Here is a 25264-nt window from a genome sequence, read left to right as displayed (position 1 = left end):
CAAAGGGTTAATATTGTAACACAAACGCTGTAGGAAAAAAGTTTAATATCATTTTCTGCATGATTTTATTAATTACCTCCACTAAGGAGGTCATATTTTCATGTGTTTATATATTTGCTTGTTTGTCTTTTTTACATAATAAGTGCTTAAAAGATTTGGACTAAATTTTGGAGGGGATACAGATTCTGGATCAGGTTGGAAAAATGAAAAATACCTATTTTTCATCATTGGTGAAATTACAAAAATGTATATCTTGGTTTGTAATGGAACAATCTTGATGAAATTTTATTCAGTTATATCGGGTTGGTTCCTGGAGTTTAATCCGGATTGGATCCAGATTGCACATTTCATCGCAATAAACATTTTTTTTCCCCAAGCCTTTAAAGTGATCTGATACTGTTCCTGATCCAGATAACTGAATATCTGGCAAAAAGGAGATGAAGTTTTTTGCTCTCTTTCTATCTCGTTTTATTTGTGTGATCTTTGTGGCTTTTTGTGGACGTTTTGTGTGTTTCCAATGTTAAATTAGCATATTTTTCATCTTGAGTAGTTTTCTGTCATTATGTGTGTGTTTTTTAGGGTCAGAGGTCTGATTGCCCCAGTTGTATTTAGAATTAAAAATAAAACAGAAGAGTTTAATATTATTTATTTGTAAAATACTACCACCTGATTCGAGTGGATTAAGTCTTTGATTAGATAAGGGGAGCACAAGCTCCCAGTTGAGAAAGTGTTTTTTGTTTTCAGCGCAATGCTAGAGTGTGTTTTCTTTTATTCTCGGGTCGATCTTTATTCCTACGAGTGAGTGAACGCCCTCACCTGCAGTATTTCTCCCTTTATAAGCTCTACCATTTACTCTAAATGCTTGTTATGTTTTCAAAGTGTGGAACAATAACAATTGCTCCCACCGACTCAGCCCCAAACTCTCATCTTCCCTGAGTTAATGCTCCTCTCTCTCCCTTCACACCTTCTAGCCATTTGTCTTTCCATTCCTCGGCCCCCTTCTCCAAATCTTCAAAACAATTGAGTGTGTTTTCCCTCTTTGAGGATTCTCTGAATCCTCTTTATTCATTCCATTCTCCATGTCTTCATTATTGGTTTTCGCCCTCATTTCCTGCTGCTCGTCTCTTTATTGGTTTTGCAATTCAGTGCTCAACAGTTCCTCACCATCTTCCTCTCCCTCCACGCAACGGTTTTTAATATTCACATAAGAAATAAACTCACTGAGAGAGACGACTTCTAAACCTGCACACCTTTTTATTTGCTTTTTTTTTTTTAATGTTAACCTGATTTTTTTTCCACTTTCTCTTCACCATCAATAATTTTGTCTCGATGACTTCATTCTCCACTTTGCTTCATCTTCACTAATTCGCGCCCTTTCTTCATCCGTCTCATCTCCCTCTCTTCCTCCGCTCCTCCTCGTCCTCCCATCCATTAGAAGTTATTGAGTTTTCCCTTTGTGTCGCTTTCATCACCTCTTGCCCTTTCGTGCTCAATCTTCAGAGACTGTGATGACCTCTAAACGAGTTACAGGCCACTGGGCCGACACATTTACACATTTTAATAACACCTAATATGAGACCAGAATACGGCGATGAATAAAACTAAACCTGAATATTTTCACATGATGCAAAGTTGACTCTTCAAGGTTTCTCTGTATGCATAAATAATACAGTACATTATCACGAGTAATCGATGCCAACGACTCACGGATCGTCTGCTATGTGACATGTAAGAAAGAATTTGCAAAAATTGCAATGAAAAAGCAATTTGTTATTAGAGTGGCACTGGATAGGATGCCTTCAGGCTCAAAACGCGATTTTAACGTAAGGGACGTGCAAATGGAGTGATACCTCGAGGAACAGCAATGCTGTGTTTAAGGCAGCTCTGGATCTTCTGACCTCCTCTTTAAAAAGTGCATTGAAAGGCCAAAAAATCCCACAAATATTACCGTCTTTACTGTATATACTATCTTGGTCTGCCATTGTTTAGGATTTATTTCGACAAGCTACATCTGGGACGCTTTAAAGTCGGAGATCGGACTTTTTAACGTAGAAATAGGCCTGGGTGATTATTTGATTTTATAGATTCATTCAAGTTTTTTGTTGTGGACGATTTTAACCTAAAACAACCAAAACCTGAAACACACTGAGGCTAAATATCGCCGTTGATTCGCCACCTTTGAATGTTCTGAAAACATTTTAAGTGAGAAAGTGACCAAGTAGAATATCAACATGTGCTCATCCATCCAATCTGCGGAAACACATTTCATTCTGACATTTCAGAACAAAAGCCCTATTTACAAAAGTGTTGAAACACTAATGGATGACCAGAAGAGATGCTTTTGTTTTGAAAAGGGGCTGTTTGACATTTTGGGGCGGTTAAGTATGACTAGTGTGCCCACTGTGCATACTTCAAAAATGTCCCTATATAGTACACATACAGGCATTTCTCGCATACTCAATGTTTCCATCCTATCTAATGTAAACGCACTATATACTAAATTTGAAATCAGACTTACCCGGGGTTTCCACTGGATACGTCTCCGCTGCGCCATGGCACCGATCCGGTATTTCACCGCTGTCCGGTAATTTACACCGGTTGTGTTTTGAGTGTGCCGCGGTGCGCTCCGGTTGAACGACTGTGACGTCACGAGACAGAGCAGTTCTCACAATATTTATATAATCGCGTGAGAACGCGGTTAAATGTATGTGTTATAAACGCAACAATAAACAGGTCAGTTTTCCTAACGAAGGAGAACAAGACGGTTGGACTCTCTGGATTTGTCATAAACACATTTTTTAGCAACAGCCAACAGAGAAGAGATAAAACTGCACCAGTAAAACATGAACTAAATCAAAGTTGCTGCAGCTTACAGTGCAGTTACAGTATGAGAGGAATCAATATAGTGGATGTGAATTTGTTTTTACACATTATGTTTTGGTGATGTATTTACTTGAAATATAATCTGAAGTGCTTTATTTTGAAAAGTAACCCGATATTTTATTGCGGAGTACGTGCTTAATTTCCTGTTTAGCTTCATTTGCTCTGTGCTGATTGATGCGTCGTGCTCCGGTGTCTGCCAGAAATAGAAGCCCTGCGTATATCTGGCGCAGGGCAAAGGAATACCGCATCTGGGAAGGAGCAGACACACACCGCAGCGGACCTGGTGGAAATTAACACATAGAATGAAGTGGAAACCTATCTTCTCTGGTGACGCAGCAGAGCCGCATCCAGTGGAAATATGGGGTGTATGAGAAGTACGCTAGTATGCCATTTCAAACACAGCCCATATGTAAACTTCAAGGTAAGTCTAATTTGCACCCATAGGTGATGCAAATGCATTAAAAATTATATATATATATATATATATATATATGCTGTATATACTGTAGCTCCCCTTTAAATTTGCCATCAGTACAAAAATGTATCTCATCTTTTGGTGTTTATGAACTTATACCAGTGTTTGAGATAAAATAAGAAACCTTAGTCCTGCTAAGTTTACGTGAAATTGCAAAAATGAACATTCATTTTCTCAGGATTGACCTTAAAATAAACTTTATTTCTAATTTCCTAAACTGAAGAAAACTTTAAATTGCATGATTAACATAATGTTCAGGTACCAGACAGGTCAGAACTCACAAGTCTATGTTTCTACTTATTAAACTCAATAAAAAAAAAGGGAGTGAAACAAAGACACGCATTCGCACTAACACACAGCAGCTCTAGCAAAGCCAACCTCTGCCCTCACTTTTGAGTGTTCCTCGTCTCTAATAGCTGCTAACTCATTTAGCGCCTCGTGTTGGCGCAACTCAATCCAATTACAGCAACGAGAGAAGTTAGAGTGGGAGGCTTTTTAACCTCCGCACAAAGCCAAATGTAATGCATAGTTTCAATTGGGTAATACAAACTGAAGCTAGATGATTGCATACACGGGGAGGACGATATTGGCATATTGTAGGATTGAATCATTGCAGAATGATGAACAAATTGGTAACAAAAGCAGAGGTGTAAAGAGTACTGATGTATTCTGCTCAAAGTCAAAATTACTTTAACCCCTCACGTTTACTTTTGGGAATAAATCTTATTACTTTTGGTATTTAAACCTTGCAATCCAGTAAATATCACATGTATGAACTTAAAAAGGAAGAGATGAAATCTTGCACAATTGGAACCCAATTTATTTTCCACAAAGGCATCTGCATAAAATAAAAGGTTTGTATGAATGAAATAATTATTGCTGTCAATAGATTAAAATTATTGTGCGATTAATTAATTATGCTTTGTGATTAATTAATCTAATTGACTTTTTTAAATCTAACCCTAAATTTGCATTCAACTACCATTATCATTAGCTAGCATTAGCACTAACTAGCAATAATATTAACATAAATATTTGCTAGCATTAGGCTAATATTAACATTAACCTAGCATTAGCCAAGTATTAACCTGGCAATACCATTAGCTGACATTAGTCTAGCATTAGCATTTAGCAAGCATTAGTATTTGTCTAGCATTAGCCATCAAACAGCTGAATATTTGATTTAAGTTGAATGTTTGAAATCCGTTAAAGAATGTCTGAACCGCTGAAGTTCAAAGTTGAAGCCGTTAAATCTTAAAACACTAAAATTCCCAATTGAAATTAATGGGTACATTTTTGAACAAAATGTTTTCAAATTTGGTAAAAGTTACAAATCACAAAAGTACAAGCACCCCTGTGCTGAATTTTGGGCATGCTTTGATATCTTAATTGTCAAAATCAGTCAATTGCTGAAGGAGTTGAAAAGCACCAAAATTCTGTGACGGAAGAAAAAACAACAATAGTGAGGATGCAGGAGGCATATATTGAAATATACTAAAAAAAAAAACTAGAAGTACCCATAAAAGCAACTTGATTACAGTAACGTGAGTAATTCACTACTTTCACCTCTGAACAAAAATGAACACAAAGTAATTTGTTAATCCCTGGAGAAAAAGAGGATTGTTTGGAACCTAAAGACGGCCTTAATATCAGTGAATTCATCTCTACCTCGTTATCCGTCTGATATCTTTGATAACTTCACGGGAATGAAAAACTGTTTCATTCCTGCTGCGTATATATCACTTGAGTTTCCTTTTTAATCGCATTTTCTGCCATTGTTTGCCCTTCTCTCTCTCTCTCTCTCTTTGTCTGTGTCATTGACAGCTGCTGCTGAGACTTGATGAGCACGTCTCGGTCCATCTCGCTCTGTAATTAAAGGAATTATACATCAAGAGTCTTGTGAAATATTTATAAATAAAAAAGGAAAGACCGAGCTTTGCTTAATTGCACAGACAAGAGGATAGAAGTGATTGCAGCCCAGTGGGACCAGTTTTAACACAGCGTGACATTAAAGGAGGTGAAAAAGTGCATCCAAGTGATGCGTGACTTGTGGCGAAGTAAAGAAACTCGTAAACAAAGGAACAGTCGATGCTGCAGCTCGAGTTTTTTTTTATGTTTTGGATGAAAGCCTTGATGACTGTAGTGTTTGTTGGCACAGAGGGAGATCGCAACGTTTGATTGGAGGCTTTTGACCTCTACGTTGTTATTGGCAGAAAGTCGGCAGCATTTAAACTCGTCCTTTTCCAAACCAAAGAAACCCATGACATCTTCTAAATGTGTGTTAATTATAGAATTTAAGAAAAGTATCTTAATGTATTTAATATATGTGCTACTTTTTTCATGCAGTCTGTGCTTGTTTCAGCTTAAAGCTGCAGTATGTAAGTTTTTTTTGGCTTCATTTGGTCAAAAATCCATAATCACGTTTGAGCATTTTGTAATTCAAAAATTTCTAAAATAACAGTGTACTTTGGCAGTTTGTCTTGGTTATGTATATGAAAATTAGAAATCCAGGAGTGTGACGCGACTTTTCAGGCAATCAGAGATCTTTTTTACAGACCGAGTGCTCCATGAGCTGTTTCAATTGGCTGCTCGACTAAAGTTGATGTGCGTTTACGTCCTCTGTAGAGAAGTACAATGGTGGACATTCCAGCAGGAGAAGTCTCCATCATAGCATTAGGCACAACAGTTACACGGCAAAGCAAAAGGTAAAAGGAAGACAGATGTGGAGAAACAACAGTCTCAACTAAAATCACAAACATACTTGGACGGAACAGACTCATGGTGGAATACTTTGGTTTCAGAGTGAAAGTGATACAAACGGAATAAATTGCCAAGAAAAGCATATCCAAGGTGGCGAGAACACATACAATTCATTTTGCAGTCTGGATGCGCTTTCATGCGTGTTCATGAGGATACCGGTAATGAACAATAGGTTTTGAAACAGGGCAGGGTCTCACAATTCTACATACTGCAGCTTTAAGTTTTGTTTTGCGGCGTTACAGTCCAAGTAGTATCCACATAGAACATTTACATTTAGATACTTTTACAGAAATAATTACACAGCTTTTGTGTAACAATATTTTTCATGTTATAATACCGAGCACTACCAACGTCAGCCGTCAACACACAAGGAAGTTGATCACAACAAACTAAGAACACCAGTAAATACATAACACCAACTCTGGTTCCTTTAATCATTCAGCATTCATGCTGAAGATGGTGAACGCTGAATGTATTGTCCATTTTGTTAAGTTTTATTTATCTTAATAAAGTATTTCTCTATCCATTAGATTTTGCATTTGTTAATGGTGAAGAATGTGGGTAGGACTTGACAAGCTGAGGCTTTTTCCTATCCCTTGCCCAACAAACAAGTCAAATGTGTATTATATTTAGGTATGAGAATTGATAAGAATTTAGCGATTCCAATTCCATTATCAAGACTGATTATCAATTTGATTCTTTACCAATTCTCTTATCGATTCTCATCTGGTGAGGAAATGAAATAATACAAATGAATTTGTTGGCTTTAACTCTTCTTTATCTTATCTTTGTCTCTTTAATTTCCTGCAGGGACATCAGCTATGTTTTTATCCACCAGGTAAGGCAGGTATAGATTGTTTTCACTGGTTAATAATATATACATGATACATGACAATATATATATGACACTTTGGCTACAAACATTTGAGAATATTTACAGTTCTCCTTTTGAAATTGGACAACTTGATCCAAAACTAATTCAGACATAAAACAAATAATTCTTCTGTAAAAAAAAAAAAAGAACATATTAACCAAAAGTACAGCTGTACTTATCAATTATCAGATTAACTATTTTTGTGCAGAAAAATTAGCACGTTTGCCTTGTAAGGAATGATACGAGGTTGCTCTGGAATTAGGGTTTCTCCAGCTGTGGAGAACACTCTTTCAGATGGTGTGGAGGATGCTTGGACACAGATATTTCTCAGCTAACGATGACACCATTGGCAATGTGTCCCTCTTCATCCAGGGATGGGAGGACGGCTTCTATATAGTTGGACTTCTTGATCCACTCTTTGGACTATATAGTGCACTACAGAATCCACGTTCCTCCCGTCCTGGCCCCTTGAAACAGGCTTCAAACACAGCCTAAACTGCCAAAAAATACGCAAATCATCACTGACTCCTAAATACGGAGCCACCAGTCTATGGTTTTAACAACACGCTACTTGCATGTGACGTCATTACGTATATGCGACGTAAGAGGAACCGATAAGCGGGACTGACACACAGGCAAGCAAACAAACAATTGGATTATTGGAAACTGGTTCTCAGAATGAACCGGTTTTCGGTTTCCATTCCTAATTATGTTGAAATTGACTTTTTTTTTAAAATTGTATAAATATTTCTGTCAAGATTTGTTTTTGGATGGTGGGAGAACTTCTACACAGGAAAGTGTACACCCCGGGGCTTGAACCCAGAACCTTCTTATGGTGATCATACATACTAACACCTGCCCAATAATCATACATAGAGGTAGTCCTATAAAGTACACAAAGTGATCATTTGCTCTTTGAAGCCAACTAGATTTCTCTTAAAAAAATAAAAGCACACACACGTATTGATGCAGCACACACCCTTCATCCATCCTTTCATCCTACCTGGGATCCTTTTGAATGGAGTCGATGGATGGTGAACGCTGAAGGCTGCCTTCAGGCGGCAGGGCGGGTCCAGATTTGCTGTAGGGGGATTCCACCACCGAGGGGCAGTACTGCAAGGTGCGGTAGGGGTCTGCCACGTAGGGATCTGAGCCGTACACGTCTCCACTACTACCGCCTCCGCTGGAGGTGTAGCCTGGTCCCACTGTGGCGTAGTTATTGGTCCCACCGCGGCCATAGTTACCATGACTTCCTGTACGCTGCAAAGGGGCGGAGTCGACACCAGGAGAGGAGGGTGCTATGGTAGGAAAGTAGGGACAGAGGACATAACTTAGGTCATGGACTTGCATGGTTTGGTCTTACAGAGGAGAGTGGAATAGAGAAACGGGAGGAAAGAGAGGAAAAGGCGACGAATAGGTAGAAAGGAAAAAAAAGGTGTAAAAGTAACATTGCTGTGAGCATTATGAAACAAAAAATACTTTTGGTAACACTTTACTTAAAGTTTCATGCATAAGGCTGAAATTACGCTGTCATTAGCATGAATAAGGTGTCATGAAGGATGTCATTGGGGGGTCATTCGCCTTTAGCTAAATTATGACACCTTTGGAGCTATGTTGGCATTTTTTGGGTTATGTTGAGGGATCTGGGGGGTTTGGTAACGAAGGGTCAGAGGTGAAAGTAACAGATTACAGGTACACACGTTACTGTAATTGAGTTGCTTTTATGGGTAAAGTTTGTGTTAAAATAAGTAGGTAAAGTAATTTGTTACATTTCTACCGTTACTGAGTAAATTATTATTTTTTGTTTCAAAATGATCAATGGACATTGTGAAACTACAATTATATGCATCACATCATAGCCGACCAATTAGATTAAACGTAATGCACAGCGCAATAACAAAAAGGAATGCCTGGGAATTTTCTTTATTTTGCATTGGATCCATTTGTGTTATTTTATTTAAAAAATAAATGTATTCTATACAGATGCCTTTGTGGGAAATAAAATAAGTTCCAATTGTGCGATATTTGGTCTCTTCCTTTTTTAGTTTATACATGAGATGTTTACTGTATGCAAGGGAACTGTGGCAAGATTTTTTACCAAAAATAAACGTGGGTGGGGAGATGAAAGTAACTAGTAACTTTTTACTTGTACTTGAATTATTTATGTATGATTAACTTGTACGTGAGTACAATTTTAATGAAGTAACAGTACTTCTACTTGAGTAAGATATAGCAGTACTCATTACACCTCTGTGAAGAGTTAGGATAACAAACAATAATTAATGTCAGCCTACATGACACCTTATTAATGCTAATGACAGCGTAATGTCAGCTTTATGTATCAACTTCAAGTGTTACCAAAGTTTTTTTTTGTTTTTTTTTTACAATCAAGCCAATAATATCTAACAATATATTGCAATTTTCTTTGGTATATGTTGCCAACGTGTTATTTCAGAACTCCTCAAATAGCAAAGTGGCATTGGATGTGCAGAGGTCTTGCTAAATCCCAGTCTAATAACAGTTTCATCAACACTAAAACCCTTCAGACAACATAAGCTTAGTCCCTCAAACAACACATCAACACAGCAATATCAAGTCTAAACTCATAAGTCTGTTTGTGCTGGAGACGAGGGGTCGGCGCGGTGAGAGGAAAAACTCAAGAAAACACGAGGAAAAGAAGATGTATCGTCTATAAAGTCACTAGAACAGGCTGAGGGGGATCCATCTCATCTGTCATTATGTTTACAATGAAACACACGTGTGCAAATACACCATTAATGTGGTCTTTCAGGAGAAAACGATAAATCACGGAGCTTTCCAATCAATAGGCTTCTGTGTGATTTACTAAGGCTTTAACGCAGGTCAATGAGACTCCACTCACAAACCTTTAATGCACGTCTGCAAAGAAAAGTGCACACACACACACACACAGATGCAAATGCAAAACAACAAAGCCAACCATGGAGAATTAACAAAGGCCTGGAGGGTGTGTGTGTGTGTGTGTGTGTGTGTGAGTGTCTCACCCTAACATGCTCTTTAACGCCGTGTTGAATGCTGGCATTTACTTGACCTTCAAACCTTTCGCATCGCTCTAGTTTACATCTCTGACACACACACACACACACACATATTATGGGCGTGCACTGCCATGAATCTGACGATACGATTCATGATTTGTACGTCACAATACGATATATGTTGCGATATAAAACAATATTTTGTGTATCAGGCACTTTCCCTAAATTTAAAAAAAAAAAATGAACATAACTCATCTGACCTGTTGATGGTAACTATGATAAACTATTCAAATCAGAACTTCTTCTAATCACATGAGTGATGGACGTGAATTCTGCCTCATCACTGCTCATCTCTATTTTCTATTGTCTTTCCTAACATATTCCTTTCTACCTTTTGACCAGAGCAAAGGTTCTGAAGGTTTATCCAATTGATCCATTGACGTCAGCATTTAGAATAATGACTGATCTTGGTATTAATATAGGAGAGAAAATCGTTCACCTTGGCTGCTTTGTATATTTTTCTGTCATTTTGTGTGTTTTAAGGTCAATTTGTGCCGTTTTTTGTTTTGTGTGTTTTTAAAGGCATTTATGTTTTTTTTGCATCTATTGTACACTTTTCAGGTATTATTTCTGTAGATTTGTAGTTGTGTGTTTTTTGAGAAAATGTATGTTGTTTTGTTTTTTGCTGTTCTTGCATTTTTGAAGCTATTTTATGTGATTTCTCTGTGGGCTACACCAAATTAGACTGTTGCCACATGTTGTCAGGTTTAGATCATTTATATCATATTTTCAATAATATATTTGTTGATTAAATGCTTTTTTTTATTGCTGATTTTAATGTTGTTATTGATTTTTAAACTGTTGATTGTTTTCTGTTCCACTTTTTAATCATGTAACGCACAATGAATTGCCTCGTGTATGAAATGTGCTACACAATTACATTTCTCTGGCCTTGCCTACAAGTGATCTTCTTATAGTTTAAAATACTTTTTTGTAACAACATTATCTTTAAGTACCTGCTCCATAAAAGAACCAGAGTAAACAGACCTTTATCAAAGTCAAAAACTAAAAAAATACTAGTCAGTTAATGACAAAAATTGAGCTGTAAAGTCAAGGCAAGCTTGAGCCACTCAGCTGATGTCCTAAATTTAACAAACAGCTAAAGAATTGGACAGAAAAATAACTGAAAAGAGGGAAAGACCAAACTACAAAGGACACAGAGCCCACCAATGACGAGAAAAAAAGACAGCATATAAAGTGACAGTAGAGCCTACAGAGCAAAGGGTAATGAAGCAAAGTTTCTGCCATCACAGGAAGATCCCAGGCTTTTTCTACACTTTTTTTAAAATGCGTCTGTCATTCTGAAAGTCTCATTAGGAGCCTGGGCTTCAGGCGAACACCAGCAGTGTCAGTGCGCCCTCACTAAGAGGTCTGAAACTGAGAAAGGACAAATTTCAAAATAAAAGAAGAAGAAAAATCCCTTACAGATTTAATCTAGCCTGTGTTACAATGACTGAAAATAAACTGGAAGGTTCCAATAAACCAGTGGTTCTCAAACCCCCTTTCTCCTATTTCTGAATCCAAGTACGATACCCCCTTTTATTGACACTGAATTTTTTGGAGGTGAAATCTTTGACACTAAATTATTAATATTATTATTATATTATTATTATTTATTACATTTTTGTTTTTTAATATTGAATTATTCAAAACTTTTTTTAAATAAGTGTCAGGAATACAAAAAATAAGACATGCTAGAAATGTGATGGTTTTGAAATTCAACGTCTGATTTTGAAGTTAAAAAATTCAGCTTTAAAAAAAACGAATTCACAGTCAAAACTATTTGAAAACAACTATAGAGAATGTCACATTATAATTATAAATAAAGTAACATAGTGGAAAGAAACAGTAGTTAGTATATATATATATATATATATTACTACTACTACTATTTACTACATTTTTGATGAACTAGATTTATATTTCACATAGTGAAAGTATAGACATACAGTTGTTTAAAATTGAGTTGTTTTAATTACAAAAAAATACTTTATTATTTATTTCTATTATTTGTTTCTGTTGTATTAAGTTTATATTGCACTATTTTTCTGTTAATATTTATTTTCTTCTTCATTTCTTGTATGCTACTGGACCTGAGAAACAAATTTTGTTTTATGGTAAAATGACAATAAAAAAACCTTGAACTTTGAAATAATAATAATAATAATAATAATAAAAATTAGAACTCTATTTTCATTTTTTCAGAAATTTCAGGTGACCCCATTTAAACTCCAGGTGACCCTCCATGGAGTCCCGACCCCTAGGTTGAAAAACACTGATTTAGTGGGTCCTGAATAGACTTATTTCTATACTTTATTTTTAATAATTTCCAGTTATCTCACACCTGGGGTGGGAACAATTTACACTTTATTATATATTTTACTTAAGTATTTTTTCATTTATTATTATTACTATTACTATTATTATTAATATTTATTATTATTATTTATTTATTACACTTTATTTGTTCATTCTCTCTCTCTCAAGTATTGTTTGTTTAACACATCCTTAAAACATCCAACGTAAATAATGTTTAAATTAATGCTTTTATTTTTTAAAACCTAATGTAATCTCTAAACCACGAGTTCCTTTTTTGCCTCCGTCCATCACAGAGTTTTATTAAAAGTAAATGGTGGAGAACTTATTTGCTGTGGTAATAGTTTGGCGTCTGACTGATGACTTGACCTTTGATGCTAATAGAGTTGAACACAATCTAAACGTGGAGGCCTTTCTACGTGTGTTACAGCATCGCCGTCTTAACATTTGGGACCAAATTAAGCTTTGAGCACATTTTGTAACCTGAGTTGAAACTACATATCAAATTTAAAGGTCAAATTCTGATCTGATGAGTTGGGTAAAAGTCAGGTTTAAACGCATAAAGTTTAGCTTGATGTTTTAAGGAAACTAAATAATCAATAAATTCCATTAGGATGTATTAAACAGTGTCTGCTTATGTGTTAAAGAAAACAACAACACAAAATGATGCTGGCAGCGTGAAATTAATGTGTGAGAGGGAATAAAAAGGAGGGCGTGTCTTTGTATTCTCTCGCTTTACTGCAGAGTAAACAAAGCACCACTTTGCTCCCACCAGCAGATTAGCAAAGGGGAAGGAAACCCTGATAGTCAATTGACATGGTGATACCTCAGTAATTATCCAGCCGGCTCAGGGCCACCTCTCAGAGCAGCAGGGACTGGATAAAAGAGCAGGAGGACGCTTTCCACCCATGTTACAGAGATGGCAACAGAAACATCTATTTTCAGCTGAAAAGCAGCAAAAAGCTGCGGACATTTCAGTCATTTAAAACCTATTTACAGTGATATTATGGATAAGAAAAACAAAATACACACTACTATAATAATTTGTATTTTTAACAAATATTATATTATGATATTATAATATTAGTTGAAAACTTTACTACAATGAAAATGATACTTGGCCACTGTTTTCTTCAATGCTTTGCACTCGTTCTTACAGTCCCAGCCCTAGAGAAAACATGTTTTCTCTAGGGCTGGGACTTCAATGCAGATAAAGAACAACAAAACAATAACGACGTTAATCGCTTTTTTGCCCTCCAAACAGCGCGTAACATTTCATTTCAAAAGTTCCTGGTGTCATGAACTGAGTGCGCATCGTACTAAGATTGTATATGGGCACATATGTGCATGCATGCACATGCACACTACCGGAAAATGTTTGTTTTCAAAGTGAACGGACACATGTTTCATTTGTTTATTGGATTATGTAAGGGTTATAATTTCAGTGCGCACCACTGAGATTGTTTTACAATCTTAGTACGCGACTGCTACGTACTGAGATGTACCCGTGCTGGAATTGCCATGCACAATGGCATACAGAGATTATTGTACTGATTTTAAAAAATGCTTAAAACATCACATTAGTCGACCATCGATAAAAAACTGACCAATGACAAAAAAAAATGTGACTGTCATGATCATTTATATGAATATAACAGCTTATTATTGTAAAGTTAACTGTTAACTGGTTAACTGGTATTTATTGCAATCTACAGTATATATAAGTTTTTTGGAGAATAAACTATTCCTATTCATATTGGAATTGCTGCATGAAACACTATGACTTTACTCAAGTTGTTCACTGAGATTGTCACTCACTCACCATGGCGGAAGTTGCAAAAATCACAGCGGACCTAGCAAAAATTCATTTTTCGTTATGCTCATAATCGATCTCAGTACAAGGTAAACTTAGTCCGTGACACCGGTATACCCATAATACTGATGCACAGACACAAGACAGGAGATTGCTGTGCTTTGTGGGCGTTGATTTTAGTTTATAATAAAAGAAAGTCCAGTTTTGTGCAAATTGTGCCAAAAAGTGTTTGCTAATCACTGGAGCTTTAATAGCCTCCGCTACAACCTAATGCTAAACATGTAGCAGCTAGCATGGACAGCTAGCAAGGACACTCGGGCAGTGCTAGCTGCAACATGTCTCTCTCTCTATATACAGTATATATAGATATATATATTTGGCTCCATTCTTTTTTATCTCAGAAAACAACTTGAATCCCTCCTTTGCAGTTCCACATTGTGCGAAGTATTTGGCTATCATCCTCTCCATCAACCAGTCAAGTGTTCCTTATTTTCCCCTTTAGCCGCTCCATCTCCTAATGTCTCTATTGTGGATGTCGTGGACTATGCGATCAGGACATGTCCTTTCGCTTGTCACGCTTTGCTGCTCAGCACGATTACACAAAAGCCCCTCGCTACAGTCTCCACCACATGCTCATTCTCACACGGACACCATCTCTACATATGCCAGTGATTGACACAAACTAAACATCTAGTCCTGTTACACATTTTTTTTCTTTAAGGTCAGGCAGCAGCATGCGTTCACAACCTTGCCTACAGCGACCAAGAATGAAGTACACACAAACGAGGCGAAAACACACACACTTTATCTTCCTCACAAACACACACACACATTATGCATGAATGTGAAGGACAGTAAGGATTAATTTCTTCTCTCGCTCTCTGTTTTTGTCCCTGGGAGAGCCTCCTAGCCAACAACTGAGCTGAAGACACTGGAAAAGACACACATACACACACACATACGCATGCACACACACACACATACACACACAGTGGCAAACTGTATTTCTCAGCCTCATTAACCATCATAGATAGAATACAAACCCCTTCAGCTAATGAGGAAAGCTATTTTACATTATTGGCTTTAACTTTAGTGCGATTGTAGATTTTTGAACATTGCACAATGCCCCATATCTCACAATGCATGTACACATCAGTGACACTCACACAACACAAGCCCCCAGCTGTTAACCTATCAGCTTTAATGCTATTGGTTAAGATCATTTATTTCTCATCAATCTGGCAGGCTGCATGATGGTATTTCTATTCAGATTTTTTATTTATAAGTCCATGTATAGAATTATGGCTGCTTCGGCCCAGTAAAAAGGCAGAAGTTGGTTTTATGTGTGTGTGTGCGTGCGTGCGTTTGTCTGTCGTCCACAAATAAAAGACAGAAAATGGAACCAAAGTAGTAAATGCAGCAAAATACTTTGTTTATTCTTTGAAACTAAGAGGTTTTATATTTTCATTGATTTTTTTTTTTTTAGTACCATACATTCCTTTTTCTATTAGATTAGTAGCCAAAAAAAAACAAAGGGGTGAACTCGACAACACACTTCTTCACAATAATGATGAAAATAGTTTGAATGCAAAGGATGGATGAGCAGGGATGAACTTTATTTAGAGATAATAAGGCAGTTTTTGTCCCAATTTCACCACTTTTTCCAAGTAGGAGGTCGGAAAAACCTGAGATTATCGGAGCACGCACGTAAGCACACACACGCACGGATCAAAACTATTTTATGCCTGATATTTTTTTTATCAAACTGTTCAGATAAATCCTTGCGTGTGTAACCTGTATTACAGTATTTAAAAATGGCTTAGAACAAGGAAAAGCTGGTTATCTTTTCTTTTCACCTCTTTGTCTGCAACCAAGTCTCGTTGCCTAAGGAACAATGCTAATATAGTGCTAGCATATTAGCAGTATTATGGATAGAAAGGCATGAAGGCAGGATCTAAGTAACATATTTCTTTATAGAAACCCTCTTATCTGGTACATATTTATATTCTTATCAAGAGTGTAACAATTCATCCATTAGATCGATGAATCGATTTATATTCCTTTGATTCAACTACATTGATCTGTGCTGGGCAAGTTGGCCTTCCTGATGACAATAAATAATCAATCTAAAGTTGTTTCAAAAAGTAATCAATCAATTGTATCAATACGAGGAAATAACGCATTGGATTGAAGCCCGGCAGAATTTATATGGATGTGTTTTAAAAGCGCTTTTAATATTAAAGTTATGTATTAAAGTCATTTAACCTGAACAGTATTAATAGTAATATTGTATTATTTTTATTTTGAAAAACAAGCATAACTGAAGTGTTTGTTGGACTTTAAAAAAAAATCAAAAAAGTGAATAAATTGGACATTAAATGTTGTTTACTTGTTTGTTAATGTCCATAAATAATTTATAGACGATTCTCTTACAAGAAACATCAGGAATCTATGAAACCTCACCTGTACTGTACAGTATTCAAGGTATGTATTTTAGTCACACTGGTTGAATTATTATTTTGGCCAAAAAGTTACTGAATTAATTTCAAGTCACTGAATCATTTTGGATTGAATCGTTCTAAATTAACAAATATCGTCCTTGAATCGAATTCGCAACAATGAATCAAATTGAATCGTTGCTAAAATGAATTGTTTCACCCCCTAATTCTTATATACAAGTTTTACAAGTAACGTTCTTATTTTATCTGTGACTGACTCAATGAATCACAGCTAAACAGAGTAAATACTACATTTTACTTTTTCTTTTTGTATTTTATTATAATTTTGATTTAATTATTTTCATTTATGAATTTATTTATTTTATTTATACTAAATATTATAAATTTACTGATTTATATAATTGAAGAACAGTAGAAATTATATATTGTCATGGCATTAACAATGGAAAATGAACATCTGCAATATGCCAAAGATCAAATGTTAAACAATTTGATGAATGAAACATAAATTAAACAGTAATCATCATTCATTTTTTGATTGCGTGCCGACTTAAACCTCAGTAATCTCTAAGGAGAGAAAAGAGAACGTCTTTCCACACATGAATTCATTATTGCAGATAAAAATGATATTATGCTAATCGTGTGCGCTGCGAGTACCGTGTGTGTTACTGTGCAGTAGGAGTGTTATCAGTCTCTTTGGGCGTGTTAGTAATTACCAACACCTTCTTTTTATGCACATGCAGAGCCTGGGAGACACTTTCTGGGCGACTATCGTTAAACTTCGAGGGGAGCCATATGTTTATTGGAGGGAAACCTTTTGTGCTGATCTGTCAACAATTCCGATGCAATGCGGTGGTAATTAAAGCGTTTTAAGGCTCGAGCAAATCTTTGGAGTGCAATGTGGAAAAGCCTCAAACTGAGCTACAAATTGAACTGAGCTCTATGAGACGATGGAACACAATCAACGAGGAAAACAGGTTTTTATCAACAGGACTCAGCAGCTTTGCTGGTCAGTGTAAAGCTTCTGCTGGTTAACCTTGGGTCCATACGTGTGGATTGATCCACCTAAGCTGTTATTGACCACGGAAAGCCTTTCATAGAAACATGATTTCCTGACTCGGCTTATTTACTTCTAACATCTATATTTAGCAAAGGTCAGTTTTATGGAAAGCAAAAATTGGATGTCAGTGATATTAACCGTAGCCCTATTCACATGGGATTAGGTTCACCTATAGGGACTACATGCGATTTGAGAATGTCTGTGACGTTAATCCCGTGTGAATCGACCATGTCAGTAATTTGTAAAGTAAAAATTCCCCCGCAAATTACCAACTATATTTTGCTGAACTCCGAGGTCCCGTGATAATACTAATCCAATGTGAATAGGCACCTCTGTGATTTGAACAGAAATGGGCGGGATCTGATCTGATTTGTTTCCGGGTGTCACGGTCTGAGTTTACCTCGTACTGAGATCGATTATGAGCATATATGCGCATGCGCACGCATGTAACCCTAACCCTATCCAATAAACGTTCACTTTGAAAATAAAAATAAACAAAACTGAATTTTTCTTTTTTTTTTTTTTGGCAAAAATTCATTTTCCGGTAGTGTGCATGCACATATATGCTCATAATTGAGTACAAGGTAAACTCAGACCGTGACACCTGGACGCATGTTTATTTATTTATGGCTAAGAATGGACGCTGCATTGGAGTGTTTAGATAAACATTTGGGTCCCAGGTCAGCAAAACCTTATCGGCCCATAACGTACGGCAACAAAAAGAGGAGGAGCAATATCACAAGCAAATGGTGGATCACGTCCTGTTATGCACTGTGCGGAAGAAGCTTTTTTTGTTTTAACATCAACTCATACACTGTTTCACGTTTTCAGATGTCTTCAGTTATCCCGTGGGAATGCTCCACATAAAAAGCAGACGATGGGGGGTCATTTATTTATTACATGCGGTCCCTAGGTAAAACTATTCCTGTGTGAATAGGACTTTAAACTCTACTCCTTACGAGTGCGTGAGTATACTTTACTAGTAAAACAAAAAGTGTTAGTACTATTACTACTACTAGAAAGCTTTATATGCTAATAAGGGTGGCTTTGGAAAATATTATAAGCCAATCAGGGAGCTACACTTGGTTTTATCTCTCCTACTTCATTTGCAGTAATACTACTTAATATTTTTGGCTTTACTAGTACTAATTGTTAGACTAAATACAGTTTACTGGTACAAATAGTGAGATTGTTAGTGTACTGGTAGCAGAGCTTCCTTTGACCGGCACCTATTTGATTGGATCCAGCACCTCGATTAAAAAAAAAAAAAAAAAAAAAAAAAAAATCCAATACTTTTTTTGCTTTTAGGTGTTTTGATTAAATTTTGAAGTATTATATTTGGACAGCCGCGTCTTTTATTGAGTTTGAAATCAATGGAAATTTCATTGTGAACACAAAATTGAATGTAGACAGAGGAAGAGAGGGGAAAGTCAAGCCACACCCCCACGGGTGATTTTGCGCAAAAATTGTTTCTCTGTCAGCTTGGAAGACGATAGAAAATGGCAACAAAAAAAAAAAAAAAAAGCCAGTTGGATTTAAAGAGCTTTTTTTTTTTTTAAGTCAATAAGTGAAGCTAAGCCTGAGGTTTGGGGGGTGGTTACGAGACTTTTGATACATATATAAATACCAGCTTTTTTTGGACCTGCCTCATAAAAATGAAGAAAAAATATGACCTGATTCTACCACAAATGTAAATCTGCCTCCCACACTATCTGAAACAGAGTGATGTTGGCATACATAAAATCCCTTAACAAGTGCCATAGTTCAGCCTTGCTAGTTGAAGCAGCTGACAAATAGAGGATACACTGCATTAACCCACTCTCGCTGCTTGTGTCTGAGCTACACACCGGCCTAATGTTAAGCTATTAAAAAGAAAAAGAGCCACATCAATCCATACCTGCTGTTATTTGCAGCGGTCCGAGTCATTAACACAAGCTGAGATAACTTTAAGGAAAGGAAGGGAGGATGTAAAAAGGTAAAATTAGGATATAGGTACGATGGGAAGAAAACTAGAGCACAAATCACCAAGCAAAAGACTTGAATTATTTAGATCAGTACATAATTTATAAGAAAGATAAACATTTAAAAACACCCAAATAAATAAATAAATTACAAAAAAGTGAGACAACAAACGGATAATGTTCAATAGCACATAGTCCTTTAGATCAGTGGTTCCCAACCTTTCTTGTCTTGTGTAGCCCTTGAGCCGTTTTGTCATACCATGAGTACCCCCTCACTCATACGTGTTCATGATTCTCCAAAAGTAGAACATAACACAACTGAATATTCAACGCAAGTCATTTTATTTCATCTTCATAAATTGAACAGTTAATATTCAGACATTATTTTCTTATTTAACTCAAATTAAACATTATATAATATCATTGTAAACGTTTGTATTATTAATACTGTATTATTAATACTGTATTATTAATACTGTATTATTAATACTAATATATTATGATTATAGTGTTATTAAAGAAAAATAATAGTTGAAATTAGAAAAAAAATAAGAAGAAATAGAAATAACAAGTAATATAAATACAAAACAAAATTAACCTGCCTGTGTTATATATAGATTTTATGACGTTTACCACAAAAGGAGCTTCTTTGAATATGTCCCCTTTAAACAGGAATTAAAACTTTAAAAACAAGTCATAGCGCACTCGTACCATTTTATTGACAGACTTATGAAATGACTGAGAATATTTTTTATTATCTTGGAAATAAATTCCCAATTTTTCCACGTACCCCCTGCAATATGTTCACGTACCCCTAGGAGTACGCGTACCCCTGGTTGGGAAACCCTGTTTAAAGCATCCAATTTGGCCCACAACAGAAAGCAAAAAATGTCAGTTAGAATAGAATAGAATAAAGTTTATTGCCATATGCACATGCCAAAAAAGAACATGTACAACGGAATTCTTGTGCATGTTCCAGAGTCAAATTAAATTAACAAATAGTTGTAGATATCTACAAAATAATACATAAGTTCAATTAAATTCCACAATATTAGCAGGGCTTATATTTTTTCCATACTTATATCATGTGATCGAAGTCATTTTTAATCTCAAATTGTTAAAAGAACTCTAAATTTTTTCAAAATCCTGCAATTTTCTTCAAATTATTTCTCAAAAATTCTCTAAATTGCCACAAAATTGAATAAATTGAAAGTGAAGATCCTGCAGGAAGTATCTGTCACTTATTGATTTGATATTATCAACACTGTACATATTTTACATTTTTTCTATATGTAGAAGTGATAACTAAAGCACAATAATTATTAAATTACTGAAATTCCAGCCTAAGAATCTGCAGCCCACTGAAGATGAACTGCTCCGTATTTGACAACCCTGTTCTATAGAAACACTGCATTCAAACCACGTTCTGTGCGTGCAAGCATGCGTGTGCACATGTGCATAAGGAGTTCTGCAGCCATGCAGGAATAATGACTTAAAATAGAAGATATTAACCTGCAGTCCTCAGGGGCGCTGGCCTGGTTTAATTCAAGAATGTAACACCATGCTTTGGTGCACACGCTCTCTCTCTCGCACACGCACGCACACACACAGAAAGTGCATGTGTGTAATGTTACCTAGGGCACTCATGAGAGGATGCACGATAGTAAAAAGGATGTTGCTTTTGACACTAACATACTATGCACATAAAATAACTGTAGTTTTAATATAACAGCTGATCCGAGTAGAAGTGACAAATCAAATAAAAAGAACATTTGCTTACAGAGGAATATATGAATGGAATCTACTTCCCAAGCAAATATTTCTGATGAAAAACCATTTTAGATTAAATTTCTTCTGAAAAACTTTATCCTGTTGAATAAATCGCTCCATAAAAACTTAGTAGGTTAGACATTAATTTAAAGCTGTTCCAGAGTGAAGTCTGTACCTTTGTTTTATTGTGATTTAGTTCTGTTTTTATAACGCCTAAGTGAATTTGATGCTTATTTTACTAATGGGGTTGTAGTATTGACTGTTAGATACACCAGGTCATATTTTTATATTACTTATACTACATTACATGATAATAATATTGAAAAATGTTGTTCAAGTTAAGTGTTTTTAAGTGTAATTGTTTAATTTGTATTTTTCTACTGGTTAATGGGGGTCCTAATAAATAAACTAAACTAAAAACTAAACTAGTTAACCCCTGATTCACTTACTTTACTTCTCCTAGTAGAGACTACGGAAGATCAACCAGGATCAGCTAGACGAACAGGTCAGATCCACATTAAGCTCTGCCTATAAAATTTTGTAAGAAATTACAAGATTACAAGACTTATTTTACAATTTGAAGGTAAAAATGACTGCAGTCATGTGATATAGACACGGGAAAATTGCGAGCCCATGCAAATATTCTGGATTTTCTTTGAATTTGTGAATTTGGAGGGACTTAAATACATTTCAGATATTGGAAGTTATCTGGATGTGGGATTCTGATTATGGCACCATGATCATTCACACTTTAAAGGCTTTGAGGATATTTATCCATTAATAACCCCATTAACCCTTTAACACTGAACGTGATAAATATTTTTTAATTGTAAATAGTTTTATACATTCTAAATTGTATATATTTGTTGAAAAATCTGTTATTCATGTGAGCTTTCATTGTTTTCGTCCTACTAAATCTCAAAAAATCTATTTTGTTTTTGTGTTTTTCTTCACTTTTAAAATGATATTACACTGCTAGAACATGTAATGAATGGTAAATAAAAAAAATGAAAAAAAATTACTGCCAATTATTGGAAGTCTAAAGTGTTTTGGAAAACAGACATTTAATGACCATTTTACAGACAAAGTAAGCAAAAAAAGATGTTAATATTACATGTGTTAAAGGGTTAATATATATATAATGAGTTTAAATGTGGTACCCTGTTTATTTATTGATTCATTTATTTATTTTTTAAAGTCACAATAAATTTGTGCAATCCAGTTGCCATCCAGATGAAACTGGAGTGAAACTCAGTCTAATTTCATAAATATCATTACATTACAACCCAAGACATGATTTTTTTTGCAATTTTGCAGATGATGAGAGAAGGATTTGTTGATTTTTGACTGTTCCAGACTCTGAATATTGATCGTGATCCCTCAAATGTAATGGAATCTTCCATGGTTAAGGTCTGTCTTTGGTTAAAATGTTGTCAAAATCCATGAAGTACTTTTGACGTATTAAATAAACGCCAGTAAAAGTATTACCACCTTGGCGGAGGAAATTAAATGTTACACTTTTCTTAACACCTAAACTCTAGGTCTGACATCATGTGTTTTTTCTTTTGTAATTTTTCCAATATATGTTTTCTTCATATTCTTTTCTAATGATCTCAGATGCATGAAATATAAAAAGGACAATCACTATTTAACTAAAGCGAAACATTTATTAAGACCTCTTGTGCTTTTGGATAGGATTCATACATACAGCGCCAACACCAACCGCCATCTTTAGTGCAAAAACCCAAACAAATGTCTCTCGTTTCTCCTCTTGCAATGCTATTACTTTTTCCTGTTAATTATGGTGATCCGTGCCAGAGTAATGAACCAATAATATGCACTTGCCATTGCCAAGAAAAGAAACTATGACATAATTAATGACTTAACGCTCAGTATGTCAGCACAGCCCTTATCAGTTCATTATGCCCTCGCTCTGTACATTATGAATCATTATTGGACGCCCCTCCCTTTTATTGGACATGCCGTTCCAGTGACTTTTAAAACGAGCCATGATGATCAGGATCTTTTGAGAGTTTAAGGTGCCGTTAATCTCGGCTGTGTTGATTTACCCGCGAGCGCTGCGCATCAATGATGATGTCGTATGCGAGACACAAAGCGGGTGTTGATCTCCTGTAATAGAGGATTAAACTCAATCAATAAAACAGGGTAAAATACAGTATCATAGATGAAGCGCCATTGCAATTTCATGCAATCACTGTAATCCAGAGTCTATTGATTTTTGCAGCTGGCGGTGCACATTTCCTTTGTGAGTTTTTCTCAAATCCATCCATTGAAACTACAAATCCAACGCACAGTAAATTATGGATAGCAATAGGTTATCTCTCTCTCTTCAATTTTAATGCACGCTTATTCTATTAACGCCTGGAAAATTCTTATAGACAGAAATCAAAGAGATATCTCACAAAAATGCATAGTCGACAACCTAACTTTGAAAATGAGGTTGAAAAGCTACGCCCGGTGCTTTCAGGCACTTCTCGCTGCTTTAAGGGAGTCATACCGATCCATTCAAACGCTGGTGTATTTACTTGCCACAATTCTGACCCAAATGATAGCTATTAAGGCTGGGTTGTATAATGACATTGGGGGGGAAATTGTGAACGTGGCATGACTGACTTGGGTGTTTTCATGTGGATATGATACGTAAAGGGATTAACATGGCGTACCTAAACCCACACTGAGATAAACTCAATGAGGCCCTATTAAAAAAACACTTCTGGCAACAATGAGATGACTGTGGGAGCGGGGTGAGCGTAAGTGGGTCTGACTGTGCGAGGTGGAGAGAAAACGCTTCCGACTCTGCTCAGTTAAGAACAAATGATGCACATTAAAGCCTGTCCTGAGAATAACAAAAAGCTCTTATTAGTATAGGTCCTCATTAGAACTCACCTTTGTAAATTAGAGGTATTTTATCAAAGATTGCACAGAATGGATGGACCTCAATGTAGCATTAATTAAAATAAGAGAAGATAAGTATGGAGCACTAATTATCTTTTTGCAAATGTTTGTCAAGAGGAATGTCACACATTTAACGCTGCTGGAGATAATATATATATTTTCTTTACCAGATAAAGACATAGTGTAGGCCTCATTGATCATCAAATCAAAAATAATGAGCTCAAACAAAGATGTACAAGGTTGTTATTGCCGCAGGAATGTTTTTGATGTCCACATTATCGAAAACGTGTTTTTACTTCATTCTTACAGTGAACTGGTATTCTCTTGACACCATTTTTGTTCCCAGTATTCCCCGTGTTATCACTTCACTCTGAGAGACATTCAAGTTCGGATTTGGATCTTCCCGTGTCAGCCCCAAAATAAACATCCACCATCATTTTGCCATTACTTTCACTCTTTGAAGCCACTTTGGCTTTGAGTTTTTTGCCGGCAAATGCAGTTCTCGCAGTGAGAATGAAGTAAAAAACACTTTAAAAACACTGTATCCATCTACACTAGACTCCACATCCCACAATGCAATGCTCAAAACTTCTTGGTGACAATTTAGTTGAAGTTTTATACACGAGGCTGTTATTAAGCTGTCATTGAGTGTCATTTGCTAAATTATGACACCTTTGGAGCTATGTTGGCATTTTTTGGGTTAGGTGGAGGGATCTAGTGGGGTTAGGAAGGGTTAGGGTGAGGGTAATGAAGGGTTAGGGTAACAAACGACACTTAATGACAGCCTTCATGACACCTTGTTCATGCTAATAGCATGTGTCGTGTCATAATAATGACATTGTAATGTCAGCCTTTAAAGGTAGGGTAGGTGATTTTCTCCAGATACACTTTTTAAGTGTT

General features: G+C 36.0%; 1 protein-coding gene across 3 annotated transcripts in view; it reads right to left on the bottom strand.

Moving 5' to 3' along the window:
• The window catches only part of ctnnd2a (catenin (cadherin-associated protein), delta 2a), a 350952-nt gene that overhangs the window by 134004 nt on the left and 191684 nt on the right, over positions 1–25264 (bottom strand). For all 3 annotated transcript variants that reach the window (XM_028434803.1, XM_028434804.1, XM_028434805.1), the window contains one exon: positions 7996–8290. In XM_028434803.1, coding sequence (XP_028290604.1) covers positions 7996–8290 — 295 coding nt within the window. The remainder of the gene's footprint in view (positions 1–7995; positions 8291–25264) is intronic.

This window comes from Gouania willdenowi, chromosome 20, assembly GCF_900634775.1.
Source record: "Gouania willdenowi chromosome 20, fGouWil2.1, whole genome shotgun sequence".
Taxonomy (NCBI): domain Eukaryota; kingdom Metazoa; phylum Chordata; class Actinopteri; order Blenniiformes; family Gobiesocidae; genus Gouania; species Gouania willdenowi.
This window is presented reverse-complemented; position numbering and strand designations above follow the sequence as displayed.